Source organism: Candida oxycetoniae (assembly GCF_023343755.2).
Source record: "Candida oxycetoniae strain CBS 10844 chromosome Unknown scaffold2, whole genome shotgun sequence".
Lineage (NCBI taxonomy): Eukaryota > Fungi > Ascomycota > Pichiomycetes > Serinales > Debaryomycetaceae > Lodderomyces > Lodderomyces oxycetoniae.
Window position 1 is genome coordinate 312,725 of NW_026055369.1, and position 18,437 is coordinate 331,161.

General features: G+C 37.8%; 6 protein-coding genes across 6 annotated transcripts; 5 read left to right on the plus strand and 1 right to left on the minus strand. All coding sequences in view use genetic code 12, as the record gives it.

The window, feature by feature from the left end:
* Positions 1–639: 639 nt before the first annotated feature.
* On the plus strand, positions 640–3,024 carry BTA1 (Bta1p; the record flags this gene model as incomplete). Its single annotated transcript, XM_049322543.1, has 1 exon — positions 640–3,024. One exon carries the CDS (start codon positions 640–642, stop codon positions 3,022–3,024), a length of 2,385 nt encoding a protein of 794 aa, XP_049181559.1.
* Positions 3,025–3,772: 748 nt separating this feature from the next.
* On the plus strand, positions 3,773–4,531 carry CCS1 (copper chaperone; the record flags this gene model as incomplete). The annotated part of the gene is made up of 1 exon (XM_049322544.1): positions 3,773–4,531. One exon carries the CDS (start codon positions 3,773–3,775, stop codon positions 4,529–4,531), a length of 759 nt encoding a protein of 252 aa, XP_049181560.1.
* Positions 4,532–5,444: 913 nt separating this feature from the next.
* Positions 5,445–7,994, plus strand: SOG2 (Sog2p; the record flags this gene model as incomplete). The annotated part of the gene is made up of 1 exon (XM_049322545.1): positions 5,445–7,994. One exon carries the CDS (start codon positions 5,445–5,447, stop codon positions 7,992–7,994), a length of 2,550 nt encoding a protein of 849 aa, XP_049181561.1.
* Positions 7,995–8,245: 251 nt separating this feature from the next.
* YMC1 (organic acid transporter) lies at positions 8,246–9,145 on the minus strand (the record flags this gene model as incomplete). Its single annotated transcript, XM_049322546.1, has 1 exon — positions 8,246–9,145. One exon carries the CDS (start codon positions 9,143–9,145, stop codon positions 8,246–8,248), a length of 900 nt encoding a protein of 299 aa, XP_049181562.1.
* Positions 9,146–10,519: 1,374 nt separating this feature from the next.
* Positions 10,520–12,466, plus strand: ZCF23 (Zcf23p; the record flags this gene model as incomplete). The annotated part of the gene is made up of 1 exon (XM_049322547.1): positions 10,520–12,466. One exon carries the CDS (start codon positions 10,520–10,522, stop codon positions 12,464–12,466), a length of 1,947 nt encoding a protein of 648 aa, XP_049181563.1.
* A 1,831-nt stretch (positions 12,467–14,297) lies between these two features.
* Positions 14,298–17,390, plus strand: RIA1 (GTPase; the record flags this gene model as incomplete). Its single annotated transcript, XM_049322548.1, has 1 exon — positions 14,298–17,390. One exon carries the CDS (start codon positions 14,298–14,300, stop codon positions 17,388–17,390), a length of 3,093 nt encoding a protein of 1,030 aa, XP_049181564.1.
* Between the last annotated feature and the right edge of the window lie 1,047 nt (positions 17,391–18,437).

Below are 18,437 nucleotides of genomic sequence, written 5' to 3' on the forward strand. Positions count from 1 at the left end.
CTGGGAGAAACGTGGGTCTGTTTTGGTGGGGGAGGGGGAAAAAAAATTATAGGTTTTCTCTTTGATACATACAAAAAAATATCATAGATAACACATAGTTGGAGCTGATTCAAACAAGTAAAACACTATCTCAGATTTATCTTGACCACTTGTTGTTGCTTATGAAAGTTCGGTCGTGTGTGAATTGAAATCTCTAAGCCAAAATTAAAGAAAAATACACTCGTGGGACCCTCCTTTGTTCACAATTGTTTCTTCCATTTTTGGTTCCAAAGAATAAAATAAAACAAAAAAAAAAAAGAAGAGAGATTTAAAAACGTGGGTGGTTTTTTTGCTAGATAGTAAACCACAACACTTGCCCAATAAGCTAAAAACAATTTAAAAAGAAGAGATATCAATGGGGTCGAATTGACACGCGTCTACGAAACTCAAAAAGACCTTGTCTTCTTACTATTTCACATTCTCTTTTCACTTATTATAAATATCCTTCAATTATTCTTCAACTTTATTACTCTACTAGGAGTACTTCTTTTTTTTTTTCCTCTTCTTCCTTTTCGCAGCCATTGAAATTATATTCATTTACTTAGAGTTGATTGACTTTCAAAGTAAAACTAGAACATTATTTCAATAGTAGCGTAAACTATGGTTGACTTTTCATTTGATTTGTACCCATGGGATATTTCAACACTTCAAGTTTTTACCTTGGTTTCGTTGATCTGTGGTCTGGTTTTTTTTGCTGCAAAAGTAAATAAAACTGTTTATTCATACTTGGTGTTTTTTTGGGCTGCATTTATTAACCCTTTAATATTGAAGAAAACAGTTAAAAAGGGGGGTAAAGCTAACCAACAAAACAATCTTGAGTTATTTTACAAAACTCAGGCTCATATCTACGATGTTACCAGAACTTCATTGTTAAAAGGCAGAAAAGAATGTCTTGAATTGGCGATTTCACATTTGCCAAAAAAGAAGGATATAGTATGGTTTGATATTGGAGGTGGTACTGGCTCAAATATTGAGTATATGGATAAAGTTAGTAGTATTGCCAAAAATTTCAAAGCAGTTTATTTAATTGATCTTTCTCCATCCTTGTGTGAAATCGCTAGAAAGAGAATTGATAGTCATCAATGGACCAATGTACACGTTATCATTGCTGATGCTTGTGACTTCACTGTTGACCACAAGACTGCTGATTTGATTACTTTTTCTTATTCATTATCAATGATTCCAGCCTTCAATGCCGCCGTTGATAATGCAGTTTCTAAATTGGATAAACAAGGTATCATTGCTGCTGTTGATTTTGGTATTCAGAGCAATGCCACAAGTTTGGGAAGAATCAATACCGTTGGAGGGCTAGTTAATAGAAACATTCCATGGATTTTGCGTAATTTCTGGAGAATTTGGTTTGAAACAGATCACGTATTCTTAGATTCTTCAAGAAGAAACTATTTGGAGTACAAGTTTGGTACTCTAAAATCATTTAATGATTACAACAAGAGAATGGGCAAAATTCCATACTATACCTGGATCGGTTGTGACAAATCAAGATCTTCTACTATCTTGAATAGACTAAATTCTTTAGCTACCGAGTCTCCATACCTTGCACCAATCACCACACCAATCAGTACTCAATTATTGAAAACACCAATTTCAAAAGGTCATGAAGCTGCACTTACCAATTTGCAAAAAAACCTACCATTTCCTTCGATGTACTATCAAAAGGAAGTTTGGAGAGTTTATTATGATGAATTGAACCCTTTGTATGAACAGTTCAAAAACCAATACATCTATGCATTTACGTGGGAGGATCCAAGAGAAGATAACAAGATTTTGAAATTTTCAAGTAATGATACGGTTTTGGCAATTACATCAGCTGGCGACAATATCTTGAGCTATGCAGCATTACCAGACCCACCAAGAAGAATTCACGCAGTCGACTTGAACCCATTCCAAAACCATTTACTCGAATTGAAATTGGCTTGTTTCAGAGTTCTTGATCAAGAAGATATTTGGAAAATGTTTGGTGAGGGGCGCATTGACAATTTCAGAAAGATATTGATTAACCAATTGGCTTCTCATATGTCATCGCATGCTTTCCAATACTGGATGGACAAAGGTCCAAAAGCTTTCAGCGGTAAAGGTCTTTATGACACTGGATCAACTAGATGGGCCTTGAGGATTAGTAGAATGATTTTTAAAATGTGTGGCGTTTCTAATTACGTCACGGCTTTGTGTACTGCGACCACAATCGAGGAACAAAAAAGAATTTGGAGAGACCATTTGAAACCAAAAATGTTCAATCCTGTTGTTGGCTCTTTGTTGATTGGTAATCCGATTTTCCTTTGGAAAGCATTGGGTGTTCCTGTCAACCAGGCCAATATGATGGGTCCATCCGTTTTGAACTATGTCATTGATACTTTGGAGCCATTAATTGAAAGATCGTTAATTAAAGATGACAACTACTTTTACTATTTGTGTTTGACGGGCTCTTACATAAGAACCAATTGTCCGGATTACTTAACGACAAAGGGTTACAAGAGGTTAACTGGACAGAGGTCAGTTAGCGGAGACATACCAATTGACAACATTCGTATACATACCGACACTTTGAACGACGTGTTTGCCAGATTATCCTCCAAATCAATAACCATTGCTATTATAATGGACCATATGGATTGGTTTGACCCAAATGGTAAAGACGCCATTAATGAAATTAGCGCAGTTAAGAAATGTCTTGCCAACGGAGGTAGAGTCATGTTGAGATCTGCTTCGAAGCATCCTTGGTATATTGATACTTTCCAAGAAATGGGCTTTGATTGTCACCCAGCAGCTGTTAGAGAAAGCGGTACAAGTATTGATAGAACTAATATGTATGCATCAACATGGGTATGCACAAAACGTGAAATTAAAGGAGAGAGTGTAGTTGTGGAAGAAGGAGAAGTAAGCGATGAAGAGGAGTTCATTGCAAACTCCACTGATTTAAATCAATTGGATGCTAGTCGTCGTAGGATGAGCAGTTTGAAGATCTAGTAAAACGCTAATTCAAATTCGGTTGAATTTGTTGATTAAACATTTTGTTCAACTTGAGAACTTTGATAGATTTGAAGGAAAAAACAATAAGAACAACAACAAAAGTTAGCTCGACACTATCGAGCAGACCGAGATAGTGGAGCAATACTTTGTAGCGAGTGCATAGCAATACTTTGTAGCGAGTGCATAGCAATACTTTGTAGCAAGTGCATAGCAATACTTTGTAGCAAGTGTATAGCAATACTTTGTAGCAAGTGTATAGCTAATTAAGGAAAACGGAATTACATCAAAGGTCTTTCTCTTTGTATGATCGTATAACATGATTATCTGTAACTACACCTTGTGCTTGCAATTTCTAAAGAGCAGAGCGTTGAGCACACTAACTAGTTGTCACCGACTAGCTGCATATGAAGAAAGAGGGTGAGAGAGGTGAGAGAGGTGAGAGAGGTGAGAGAGGTGAGTAAGGTGAGAGAGGTGAGAGAGGTGAGAGAGGTGAGTAAGGTGAGAGAGGTGAGAGAGGTGAGAGAGGTGAGTAAGGTGAGAGAGGTGAGAGAGGTGAGAGAGGTGAGTAAGGTGAGAGAGGTGAGAGAGGTGAGAGAGGTGAGAGAGGTGAGAGAGGTGAGAGAGGTGAGTGAGGTTTTTTTTTTTATCTTTTTTTTTTCCCAGTTGTATAAAGGCCCACCATTACCACAGTTTATTATAGATCAATTTTGTAGAGCAATTTTTTGCTTCTCTGATATACACAAGAATGTCTGTAGACCCATTTGAGATAGTGTTTGCCGTTCCTATGGAATGCGGGGCATGTGTTGAGTCGATATCACAAGCATTGAAACCTTTAGAGGGCGTAACCAAGTTTGATATAGATTTAAACAAGAACTTAGTTACCACTGAAGGAACTATACCACCGAGCAGTATTGTTCGGGCTATTCAAAAAACCGGAAGAGACGCAATTATTAGAGGCACAGGAAAACCTGATTCTGCCGCAGTATGTATATTAGAGTCATTCGACGAAAAGGATTTCAAGCAACCGGTGAAAGGCTTGGCTAGAATTGTTGAAGTATCCGATGGAAATAGTATAATTGATTTGACGGTCAATGGTTTGCCACGAGGCGTGTATTATCCTTCAATACGATGCTCGGGAAACATATCGCAAGGTGCACTATCTACAGGTGGCATTTTTTACAAATTAGACGCTATCAAAGTGGACCAGCCATCGAATTTGACGACTACTATAAATTCGATTGGGGCTGCACTTATTAGCAACAACAACAATGAAGAATTGTTTTTTGGTCAATCATTTTTAAGTGCCAAATTGAGTGTTAATGAATTGATTGGAAGAAGTATTGTATTGTCCAGGTTACAAGATAAGGTCACCTCTGACTCCTTATGCGGTGTGATTGCTAGATCCGCTGGTGCTTGGGAAAACGATAAACAAGTTTGTAGCTGTAGCGGTAAAACAGTTTGGCAGGAAAGAACTGATGCAATAGCTAGAGGAGTAGCCGTCTAAGAAATTGTAGAGTTTTATACAAAAATAATGTGTGGCTTAGAGTGAGATGAGCTAATAACAAAAAATCCCCTAACAAGAAATCCCCTAAAAAGAAATCACCTAAAAAGAAATACCCTCCTCCCCTCCTCCCCTCCTCGCAACTGTTTTGCATTCTCATTGCTTCCCGCTTAAGCTTGGCGAGAAGACGCTAACATGTAATTTGTAACTTGTTATTTATTACCACTTTTTCATTGTAAGCGAAAAATAAATCCTTCACAATAAAAGAAGAAAAATTAAATCATTTTACAAAGTGAATACGAATATTTCACCTAATCTATTTTAGCTTCCTATGTATTAAAGGTGTTCTGCACTAGGGGATTAAGGATTGAGGACTAAGGACCAAGAATAGAGGATATAGGATTATTTGTGCTTTATTTATACCCTATAGTGAGAAGATAGAGGACCAAGGATAGAGGATATAGGATTATTGGTGCTTTATTTATACTCTATAGAGAAGATAGAGATTAAGGACCAAGGACCAAGGATAGAGGATATAGGATTACCAGTGCTCCATTTATACTCTATAGAGAGAAGATAGAGGATAGAAGATAGAAGATAGAGGATAGAGAATAGAGGATAGAGAATAGAGAATAGAGAATAGAGAATAGAGGATTACTTGTGCTTTATTTATACTCTATAGTGAGAAGATAGAGAAGATAGAGGACCTAGGATATAGGATTACCAAGGACCTAGGATATAGGATTACCAAGGACCTAGGATATAGGATTACCAAGGACCTAGGATATAGGATTACCAAGGACCTAGGATATAGGATTACCAAGGACCTAGGATATAGGATTACCAATTGTTGTTCCACTATCTCGCTTCGCTCGATAGTGTCTTGATAGTGTCACGATAGTGTCCCGCTGTAGTCATGAGTCGAACTCAAATCTTATCGCTATTAAGAGATCAGAAGGAAGTCATCATTCAGCAAAAAACAATCAAGCTCAATGCAATATCTTTCCCTTTCAATATATATGATTTATTTGAAACGATTCATGAGTACTTGTACTCATTTGATCCACCAATACAACTCGAAAAATTGTCTATACAAAGCAATGGGATCACCGAGTTACCGTTAAATATTCATAAAATTTCAAGGTATTTAAAATATCTAGATTTGCATAATAACTCGCTAACAGAAGTAGCTGATAGCTTCTTTGAAAACTTTCCCAGTTTGGAAATATTGGACTTGTCGTCAAATAAATTTTCATCCTTCCCTGACTCGATAGCCTCACTACATAATCTAATAGTATTATCAGTCAAGGATAATTTTATCAAATTTGTGCCACCAAAGGTAGGCGAGATGAAGCATTTGAATCTTATCGAGCTTTTTGGGAATCCATTGATAATACCGTCAATAGAGAAGATACGAGCGTTGCAACATCAAAGTGTGGACCTAGAATGGGTCGAAGAGTTGAAGAAATATTTGAAAGCTAATGCAACACTTATTAAGCAAGGCATAGAGGAGGCGAAACACGGTGACATGTTAGCGGACTCCCAACTGACTCCCATCCACGATCTGAACAATGTATCTCCAGATACTACCCCTCCAAGGATCACTAGATCACTAAGTATGGGCGATACATCAAAAAGTAAATTGTCTAGAGCCTCAAAAAGAATGGGGTTGGTTATTAAGAAAGCGGAGGAGAACGGCTCTTGTGAAAATTTGGAAGAAGACGAAGATTATCAAGATTTCAATGGAAATACTAATCCTCCACCACACAACACAGTACGTTCTGCTTCAGCAGCAGAGACTACTTTTCAAATTTCTTCATCACCTTCAATACCGATCTCATCAACTACATTATCAATAGCGACAAACTCTACCGCCGACTCCCCGCTGAAGGGCCATGATCCACATAGTGCAAAGAGTAGTAATAACTCAAGTCACACAACTAAGCCTCTAGTAACTCGATCGCGATCCAATACATTTAAGGAAATTGACCAGATTTTGGAAAAAAGCGAAAGCGTGGATACTGAGCACAAATCAAATGCTTATTTCCGAAGACTTTCAACTCTTCAAGAACAACCATTAGATGAAAACGACAAAACGAACAATAATCACTTGGAACCTAAAAGTACACGCCATAATTCTGAAACAAGTTCTAATCTTCAAATTCCAGTTGTTCAGCAGCCGCAAGCGGTACAGCGCTCAAATGCTCCCCCCGTCTCAATCGAAGGATCACCAACACGAGTCTCCGCGTCGGCTAGAAAGTATCCGTGTTCAGTGCTAATTAAAGTATCTAGAAAAATCTTGTTTGCATTTAGTGAGTTACATTCCTCTATACGGAGATTTACTGGATTCTGCACTGACAAAAAAGTAGCAATGAAAATGGTGTCACTTTTATACACAACAAAATCTAATATTGACACCCTTGTGGAAAACCTAGAGCTTGTTGAAGAAAATGGTGGTAACTCAGAAATTATTGCACAAACACTTCATACTTGCATTGCCTCCTTCAAATTGATTATGAACTTGCTACACGAAAATATAGGCAAATTTGTTAGTAAAATCGATGTTTGTTTTATAAGGATGTTGTACCTTTCAGTTTTTGGGTCATTCAATGAGCTACAAAACGCCTTTAAGCTACTCTCGGTTAAACCAAATGCACAAAAAAATTTGGTGACTGAACAAAAGCAGAAAATGTCTATCAATACCAATGTTGGAACATTATTTGATGAGGTGGATGAAAAATTGTACACTGCAATCAAATCTGCATGCTTTAACGCTCAATCTATTTTTACAGAGTTGAACAAAGACGTTAATCGGGGAGCCTCAGAAAATGCAGCTGCAGTGCTGCCTACAATTGCTGCGAAAATTAAGGAGCTCACTAATCTATGTGCACTTTCTTTGGAAATTATAAAAAGGCTCACCACAAGATTGGTAACTATTAGGAACAATGCTCTGCAAACCACGAAAAAAATGTTTGTTGAAGATGTCAATCAATTCCTTAAATCCATTGTACAAATTTTAGCAACGGTGAAGGGTATTGTTGTTGATCTACCCATTTTAGAGGATGTACGTGCTTCCATGTCTAGCTTGACAAAGACTGCTAAGGAAGTGACATACATGTTGGAGATTTCATCGTACAAGGCATTATTAACAGAACCAGCAAACGCTGCCACATCACAAACGTCACAGCAATCACAAAACCAGCCATTATTCACACCTACTGCAGCGCATGCTCCTTCGTTACCTTCAACGGCTACTTTCGCCACGGGACCTGTACCTCCAAGGTCACAAATCAAAGCACAACCGAGCCATTCAGTTTCTAATCACCAAGAATCTTTGGCGAGTTCTGTTTTTTCGATGAATGGACCACTGACTGCACCACCACAATCTATGGGACAAGCGCTTGCTAAGCATGGGATAAACCCTTTCGATAAGTTGATTCAAACAAAGAATGAAGGTGAAAATTGATAAATATCGAGCAGAGCGAGATAGTGGAGCAGCATTGACTAATGACACTATCGAGCATAGTGAGATAGTGGAGCAGCATTGACTAATGATACTATCGAACAGAGTGAGATAGTGTTGCTCGATAGTAAAGCAACACTTTGTAGCTTGTTACAACACTATCTCGCTCTGCTCGATAGTGTTGCTCGATAGTGTTTTGCATAACACACTCTTTGTCTCTTTCTAGTTATTTTATCTATCTATATATTTATCACCTATTTGTTTAAAAGTCTAATGGTCAATTCAAAAACGGCAAAGGTTGCACCATTTGCTGGGGCAGCTCTCAAGATGGTAGGCAAGAAACCTTTGTAAAACCCTTTAATTCCCTGTTTAGTCCAAACGTCACGTATCACAGAAAGAGAAGATTTATACTGCGCTGCTTTTAAAGCGTCTGTTTGTAATTTTGACTTGATCACATCAACGGGGTAAATTGCAATCCATAAACTATACCCACTCAAGCCACCATACAAACATAATTTCCAAGGTTTGATTTGAGATCTGGTTAATCCACTGTGATGTTTCAAATCTTTGGCAATCAAGGCTTCATATGTTGCAAAATATATACCCAATCCAACAGACTCCCTTACTAAACTTGGTCCCAAACCTTTATAAATTCCTCGTATACCATCAATTTCATATATTTTCTTTGCGCAATGCAATGGACCATTAAAAGTCTTTTGTGTTCCAGTTTGAGTTTGCAATCTTATACGAATATGTTCAATGGGCGACGCCAAGAACCCATTTGCAAATCCTGCAACTGCACCACAGTTGAAGTAATTGATTAAACTCAACGAATGACCTTGTAGTTTTCTGTCATAGTACCGTTTCATAAATTCATTGACTGAAAACTGAACAGATACACAAGCTCCAACACCAACCAAAGGAGTCAAAGTTCCCTTGTAAAATCCTGCAAACCCTTCGTTTTTTATCAATCGTTTGATAACATCTATGGCGCCGGTATAGGTTCCCTCAGGAGCTGACTGTAAGCGGACTTTAACGGTATCAAACGGTTGGCCCACTAGAACTTGGGCAATACCACCCATAGTACCGGCAAACAAGTCTTTAAGTACTTGTGCATTGCTCTCAATTTGCGGCTCTTCTAATTCAATTGCCATTTTCCCTAACAATGCAAGACCGACAAATAGAATAATATACTTCCTGAAGGCTCCGTTCCCCTGCCCTGCGTTTTTATCTTCTTCTTCTTCTTCTTTATCTTTTTCTTGATCTTTTTTTTATCTTGATCCTTTTTTTTTCTTTTTTTTTTGCTTCTCCTAAATTATTTTTCATCAAACTTGTTGAGCGCTTAAACTAAAAGGAGAGGGTTATATTAACTCAATCTCGTTCTCTTGCAACAAGAGAATAAAGAGGACTACTTTTACATGTAAGCCTAGACGTTGCTATTAGAGTTATTGAGTGTTACTGAGTTAGTCAAGAGAATAAGAAATGTATGTAGAAGCTAGTTAGTGCTGCTCGATAGTGATCTCATCTCATTTCATCTCATTTCATCTCATTTCATCTCATCTCATCTCAATCAGGATTAATAAATTTGATGATTTTTGCCTCTATTTTTTTTTCTGTTGATGTTGAAACAATAAGGTTTAAGTTTTCTGTTGATTACATGATCATTTCTAAACTCTCTCTCTCTGAAAAAAAAAAATTGGTCTTAATTCTCAGTAAGGTTTCCCCAGATCCTCCTCAAGTTTGTGCTCCTATTATACATGAGCAGAAAAAAGGTAAAAGTATTTAAAGAGCACTTACAAATCTATTTAGAGAGCACTTTACTAGTTAGCGAACACTTCACTTTAACACTTTAACACTTAGCACTTTAACACTTTTCACTAACACTTGAACACTTTAGTACTTTTCACTTGGATGATCTTTCTGCCTTCATGCGTTGGCGGAAAAAGGCTAAAAAAATCCAACCAGTAGGTGGCTGCATCATCGGAATTGTAATTAATTACAACTAGGTGAAAAAAAAGATTTACTTGGTGTATATATATTTTTTTTCATTAGTTGATTTGAACAATTAATATTAGTGAGACCAATTTCACTGCGGGAAAGTTAGTGTTCTTTTCTCAAGTTCTCGTCAATTCGACACTGTCACTATCGAGCGAAGCGAGACAGTGGAGCACTGGCTACATCAACACTATCGAGCGAGACACTGGCTACATCGACTATCTAGCGAGACAGTGGAGCACTAACTACATCGACACTGACTACTTCAACACTGACTACTTTGACACTGACTAGTGACAAATACCCAGAGGGGTTGGTTTATGCACCATATAGGAGGCTACCTAGCAAGGACACATTTTACGAAAAGCTTGTAATATACAATGACGAAGCGACTCACACCGCAAGAAAAGTCTAGCAGGAAACCAGCTAGTCGAGCGTGCAAATTTTGCCATGAAAAACATCTCCAGTGCTCAAATGAAAGACCATGCAAGAATTGTGTAAAACGAAATATTGCTGATCTGTGTCGGGATATCATGCGAAAACGAGTCAAATATCTAACAAACTCAAACAAGGATGCATCTCCCTCTACCACTTCCCCATCACCATTATCAAAAGTTGTTGAAAAACAAGTTCTTCCGTTGTCGCAGCTGCTGAGCTCATCCTCGGTTATTGTTCCACCCCACAATAATTTTCCTACAGCTATATCCGTTAAACAGGAGAATCCTGAACCTTTGACTCATCATATTGCCATTGCACCAGCCCAGCAGCATGTAACGTATTGTCCAGTACAAGTAAACGAAACTAGTCATCTAGCACCTGAAGTGATACCAATTAATGAGCATAATGGATTGGAAGCAAACAATCCTCCTCATCATCATGGATTGGAAGCAAACAATCCTCCTCGTCATAATGGATTAGAAGCAAACAATCCTCCTCGTCATAATGGATTAGAAGCAAACAATCCTCCTCATCATAATGGATTAGAAGCAAACAATCCTCCTCATCATAATGGCTTAGAAGCAAACAATCCTCCTCATTTTGATTCTAATGATATTACACTTAGCCCCGCCAAGATTTTGGAGGCAGACTTGCAATTTCATACAAACACTATGCTTGATACAACCACAGATGTGTTGAATAAGCTATTGAACGACCATTATTATGAAAGTGACGGCTTTTTGCAATCGGGTCAAGAACTGACACCTTTCACCCAGTCTAATACTACTAATACTAATGCTAATACTACTAATACTACTACTACCCTGACAGCATTACCTGTACAACACAACTTCAGCAGTAACAACAATAATATTCATTTCAATTCTAATTACCTCAATGAAGAGTACCTAATGTTGGGTGATATCATACTCCATTCCAAACCATCTTCACCATCGCCTTCAAATACAAGTGCTTCCGAGTACAATACAGTATCTCCTTCGTATATTCGTAATGTTGATATTAACAATTTTCACCAGTCTAAAAGGAAAGTTGTTCAGAAACTAAAGGACTCGCGTCCTTTCATTTCTTTGGGATTCTCAAAGGATTCTTCAATGAGTTTGGATAATTTAAATAATATGGCAAATCAAACAGATAACTTGTTGGATAATAATGTAACTTCAAGAGGAGCCAATACTGTGCCTAAAAACAATGCAGGCTTGTCAAAAACCAACCCTATTATTGATTTTGGCGCAAAGTACTCAATGGATTATGTTTCACCCTTGACCACCCATCATATTTATCAAACTGTTTCGGATATTTATTCCAAAGAAGTTTTAAACTTTGAGTACCCCAATTCCTACCATGCTTTAACGCACTTTTTAAAGAAGCGTTTTCTGGGGAACCAACTTTCACCAGAAGAAAAAGCACAAAAAAGACAAAATCTATTGGTAATTCTTAAACTAATTGCAAGCTATAGACCTACATTTATAAGTGCTCACAAATCATTATTGAAGCCCCAAGACTTGCTTTTTTTAGAAATGAGTTTCCAGCGGTGCTTGATCGACTATGAGAAACTAAGTCAGCTTAATTCTTCACCGACTATTATTTGGCGTCGAACTGGAGAAATTGTAAGTATTACCGATGATCTTTTGAGCCTATTGGGATACAAGCTTCTGGACATTTTGTCGAAAAGAACATTTATTATGGAAATCATGTATGATGATGAGTCAATTGTAAAGTATTTCCAGTTATTCAAGTCTGTTGCAGTAGGAAACTTGCATTCGAGTATAAGTACGAAAATAAAATTGATCAAAAACCATAATGAGAAAGGAATTCATAAAGAGGGAGAACAAGAACATGCCCAATCGAAAGAAGAGGAAGGAGAAGACCGTGACTCATTTGTATACAACGTTGGGACTAATGAATATATCGAATTTTGTTCGGTCTGGACCGTAAAAAGAGATTTGTTTGATATTCCGATGTTGATAATAGGACAGTTTCTACCAATATTTCCCGCAGGCGACGGTGTACGTATTTACTGAAACAAAACCAAAAAAAAAAAAAGAAGAAAAAAAAAAAGGAGGAGAATAATAAAGTAGACCCATCTGTCACAATATAGACCCACAGGGCATTCAAAAACAAAAGTCCGTATACTTTTCCTTTCCTTGATTTCTATTAATCTATGTATAGATCTCGTAAAAGTTCAATCTCTATCTTCATTTACCATCTCCACACTCTACTTTCTCTTATTTCTACAGTCTATTTTTTTACTAAAAAACGGAAAGAATGCAAATCAACGGTATTTTTACCTACTTAGAAAAGCTGAATAATCCCCCATGCGTATATACTACTGCTAATTTTTTTTTTATTAAAAATATCACCCTATTCCTTTAAGGTCTATATCGTCAATAAATGGAAAAATCACCTTATCAATGAGTTTAATTTTTCACCTTTATAACCATTGTTGTTGGAGTTAATATGATTGGTCCTTAATATTTTTCTTATTGGTAGCACACAAAATTTTGCAGTCATTTCATGACGTGATTTAAAAACATGCAACAATAATTTTTTTTTTTTTTTTTTTGCATCCATTTTCTGGTATGATCTCCTTGCTTGTGGGTGACTGAAAAATACAAGGTTTCTTTCTTATGAATATATATGTATATAAATCTTCCTCTTTAAAAGAAAAGCAATGTTTAAACGCTCTCTTATATCTTTACTGGTGTTAAACTTGTTAACTTAAATACTCACTTATTTATTAAACCTATTCAATACTCACTTATTCCTTACTTATTCATTTTTTTTTCTACCTATTCAATAGTTACCGATAGTTACCAATTTATTCACTGATACTTATATTCCAAAAGATGTCTGCACTTGCTTCAATTACTCCAAAAAGAGCCTTATTGATTGGTGGTGTTTGCTACGGCAGTTGGGCGATTTATATGGCCAGAAATTACTTTAAAAATTCAAGCGTAAGGAAAATCTACGTCGATGCAGATAACGAATACTCACATGTACATCCAATGAGGCATATTCAATACGACGGTAATCTCCATCTCGAAAACAAGTAATACATTGCAGCTTTACCTTTGAGAATTGCCGTTTTTAGCCGTTTGCTGATTTTAGTACATGATATACAAATACATAATCATTTGAAGAAAAATTCTCTAGTATTTGCAATCTCTCATAAAATACAAAACTGACGTTTCTTGATCAATATTTTATTTCTAATCGTCTTTAGCTCTATGCATTTATCAGAAGTGGAGCCGCTTACTAATTACTTTCCGAGACACATCTCGTATCTAATTTTGCGTTTCCGAGTGTTTTGGTCAATTTTAACAGCATTCGTTAGTAGCATGCAACTGACCCACCAACACACACCAATTATTGCTTTCCATCCTTCTAAACCGAAAGATCCCTTGCTATACTTGACAGTTATTGACCTAATCCCCTATTGCCTTTGGCTCTTGACCTAATCCCCTATTGCCTTCAACTCTTGACCTAATCCTCTATTGCCTTCAACTCTTGACCTATACCGCTAATTGCCTTCAACTCCAGGTCTACCATAGGCAAGGCCATCCTACCATCAACAAAAGTCGTGCATCCATTGCATGTTTTTCTTCCTCTTTTGGATTTTTTTTTTTTTTTTTTTCTTTTCAGATTTGTATGCAGCTCATCTCAAGATTCATACCGATTGCGAAAACCAAGCACCATAAGATTGGGGAAATGAAAATTTCTCTAGATACTGTTAACAAGCTCCAGTTAGACCTGTCTTGTATTCGGAACATATGTATTCTAGCTCATGTTGATCATGGGAAAACAACCCTAAGTGACTCATTACTAGCAACCAATGGGATAATATCCCAGAGAATGGCAGGCAAAGTACGATATTTGGATTCGAGAGAAGATGAGCAATTGAGAGGAATAACAATGGAGGCTTCTGCTATTTCTTTGTACTTCAAGGTAATGAAAATGCCAAAGGATAAGGAGGAGGGGGGGGAGCTGCAGCAACAGCCACAAATAAAAGAGCATTTAATCAACTTGATTGATTCTCCTGGTCATATTGATTTTTCATCTGAAGTCAGCGCATCGTCTCGATTATGCGATGGTGCGATTGTTTTAGTTGATGCTGTAGAAGGGGTTTGCTCACAAACAATTAATGTGTTGCGCCAATGCTGGGTTGACAAATTAACACCTCTACTAGTGATAAACAAGATGGATCGGTTAATATTAGAGTGGAAAATGAGCCCACTCGAAGCCCACCAACACATCTCGAGGCTAATTGAGCAAGTCAATTCCGTGATTGGATCATTTTATGCAGGAGACAGGTTGGAGGACGATTTGAACTGGAGAGAGGCGGGAGAAGTTGGAAAGTTTATTGAAAAAGATGATGAGAATTTATACTTTATGCCAGAGAAGAATAACGTTATATTTGCGTCATCTATTGATGGCTGGGCATTCTCAATAAATACTTTTGCTAAAATATACCTGAAGAAATTGGGGTTTTCACAAACGGCATTGTCAAAGACTCTCTGGGGTGATTTTTACTTAGACATGAAAAATAAGAAAATTATACCAGGGAAAAAATTGAAGAGTAATACCAACTCGAAACCATTGTTTGTGTCCCTAATTCTAGAGCAGATATGGGCAATATATGAAAACTGCATTTTAAATAGAGATCAAGAAAGATTGGAAAAGATTGTAGAAAAATTGGGAGCAAAACTTTCTCCTCGAGACTTGAGATCCAAAGATCATAAGGCATTGTTGAACCAAATTATGTCACAATGGATACCGTTGAGTCATGCTCTTTTGGGTGCTGTTATCGACTACCTCCCAAGCCCGAAAGTTGCTCAACGAGAACGAGTTGATAAAATACTAGATGAGACATTCTACAATTCGGTAACATCGGAGAAGCAAGGAAACGATTTAATAGATCAAGGTCTCGTTGACGCAATGCGAGAGTGCGATAGTTCAGATCCAGAAAACCACACTATTGCATACGTATCCAAGCTATTATCGATACCTGACGATGAGTTGCCAAAAGAAATGAGTTTTGGAAGTGATGCTACTGCAGAAGAACTAAAGGAAAGAACACGAATAGCAAGAGAATTAGCAAGGAAAGCGTCTGAGGCTTCTGCAGCAGCTCAAGAAGCAGCAGCGGCAAGCCAGCAGGAGAATGAGTTTATTGTTAAACCCAAAAAAAATGCTTTTGAATGGGAATTTGAGGAAGAAGAAGAAGAAGAAGAAGGTGAGGATAACTATGCAGAAGAAAAACTGGAAACTTTGGTTGGGTTCTCGCGTGTTTATTCTGGAGCTTTATCAAAAGGTCAAAAGTTGACTGTGGTTGGTCCCAAGTATGACTCTTCTTTACCATGTAATGATACCAGAAATATTGCTCAAGTGGTCAACGAAGTCGAGATTAAAGATTTGTTTTTGATAATGGGACGAGAATTGGTTAGAATGGAACGGGTTCCTGCGGGTAATATTGTTGGCGTTGTTGGTTTGGATCAAACAGTTTTGAAGAATGCAACCATTTGCTCTCGATTACCTGAGGAAAAATCTTATATTAATTTAGCCTCGACGTCTACTTTGATCCACAATAAGCCAATAATGAGAATAACACTAGAACCAACCAATCCAAGCAAACTTGCTAAACTAGAGCGGGGATTGGACTTACTTGCAAAAGCAGATCCTGTATTGGAGTGGTATATCGATGACGAATCTGGAGAATTGATAGTATGTGTTGCTGGTGAGCTTCACTTGGAAAGATGTTTGAAGGACTTGGAGGAAAGATTTGCTAAGGGATGCGAGGTTATTGTTAAGGAGCCAGTCATTCCCTTTAGAGAAACATTGGCTGATAATAAGATAAATCAGGAAAGATTACAGGAAGCGAAACAAGAACAAGAAGAAGAAGAAAAAGAAAAAGGAAAAGAAAAAGAAAAAGGAAAAGAAAAAAAAGGGGGTGAAGCTTTGGATGAATATGAGGATAGCCTTGTTAATTTGGAGTTTGAAGTATCCCCGCTAAGCTCGGAAGTAACAAAATTTTTGATTGAACATGAGAGTGCAATTAACGAGATAAACAAGCAAGACAGAAACAAGAAAAAGACCGAGTTTATTGAACTGGGCAAGAAAAACTTTATGGAGAAATTGAAATTGTTGCTTGAGGTGGAGGAGAAGAAGGAAGACGAGAAGAAGTTTTATGGATTCAAGAGTGCTACAGAATTTGTCGATAACATCATTACATTTGGTCCCAAGAGAATTGGTCCCAATATCTTTGTTGATGGAACAAGTAAACTCAAGCATTTGTTTTCTGATAAATTGCCAGACAAGAGATTTGAGTTTGAGAATAACATTTTGAACGGAGTACAGTTAGCTCTAAATGAAGGGCCTCTCGCGTCGGAGCCATTACAAGGAATCCTTGTGATATTGAGAAAAGCCGAGAAAAATAAGACTGATGAAGATAAACCTATGAACCCAGGAAAAGTTATTAGTCAAACCAAGAGCTTGATCCACAAACAATTTTTAATGAAATCTCCCCGTTTGTTACTAGCAATGTATACGTGTGAGATTCAAGCTGCTGCTGAAGTCTTGGGTAAAGTCTATGCAGTTGTGCAAAAGCGTGAAGGTTCAATTATAAGGGAAGAGATGAAGGAGGGCACACCGTTCTTTACCATTGTTGCCAGGATACCAGTAATACAAGCATTTGGATTCAGTGAGGATATTAGGAAAAAAACTTCTGGAGCAGCGAGTCCACAACTAGTCTTTGACGGGTTTGACATGTTGGATATTGACCCATTTTGGGTGCCTCACACGGAAGAAGAATTGCACGATCTCGGTGAGTTTGCCGAAAGAGAAAATGTAGGAAGAAGGTATATGAATAGCATAAGGAGAAGAAAGGGTTTATTTGTAAATGAGAAAGTCATTAAAAATGCTGAGAAACAAAGAACACTAAAGAAAGACTAACATATGACATATGTATTTACGACTAGAGGAGCCGAAGGATATTACATAGAGGAGCCGAAGGATATTAAATAGAGGAGCCGAAGGCGACTCTAGTCGGGGGTATTAATAACAGAATAGAGGAGCCGAAGGATACCAGGTAGAGCCTTTGGCTCCTCTAGTCGAGGGATATTAAGTAGAGCAAACTAGAGGGGCCGAAGGATACCAGGTAGAGCCTTTGGCTCCTCTAGTCGAGGGATATTAAGTAGAGCAAACTAGAGGGGCCGAAGGATACCAGGTAGAGCCTTTGGCTCCTCTAGTCGAGGGATATTAAGTAGAGCAAACTAGAGGGGCCGAAGGATACCAGGTAGAGCCTTTGGCTCCTCTAGTCGAGGGATATTAAGTAGAGCAAACTAGAGGGGCCGAAGGATACCAGGTAGAGCCTTTGGCTCCTCTAGTCGAGGGATATTAAGTAGAGCAAACTAGAGGGGCCGAAGGATACCAGGTAGAGCCTTTGGCTCCTCTAGTCGAGGGATATAACGTAGAACAGAAGTAGAAAATATTACATTTGGCCAACTGGGATAGGTACTTATGTTGTTGCTATGACGACGACGACAAACCCAGGCTTGATCGAGGGGATTACGATGTGAATGAAGTTAATGATAGCGATGACGAATAAATATACAAAATGCCTCCTACTCGTCGTCACCTTGAAGTAGTGGAGACAGGTGTCTCCTCCATATAGGAGCCAAAAGGGTTCACATGGCAGCAATGGCAATTCATACGAATTTGCTTTTGAGTATGGCCTTAATGAGCACTTACTAGCTTGTTACAACTCTATCGAGCAGCACTTACTAGCTTGTTCTATGACAATAGGGAAAAAAGTTTTTACTAATGAAGACCAACACTATCGAGCGTAGAGAGAAGAGTAAAACAAACATAACTTGACATGATAAAAGAAGAACAAGGACCGCCACAACCACAATGACCACCAAATTAGGTTTTGTTCAAGGTTTACAAAACCTAGAGACAAGGATACATAATAGTTGAAAACTTAGACAAGGATACTTA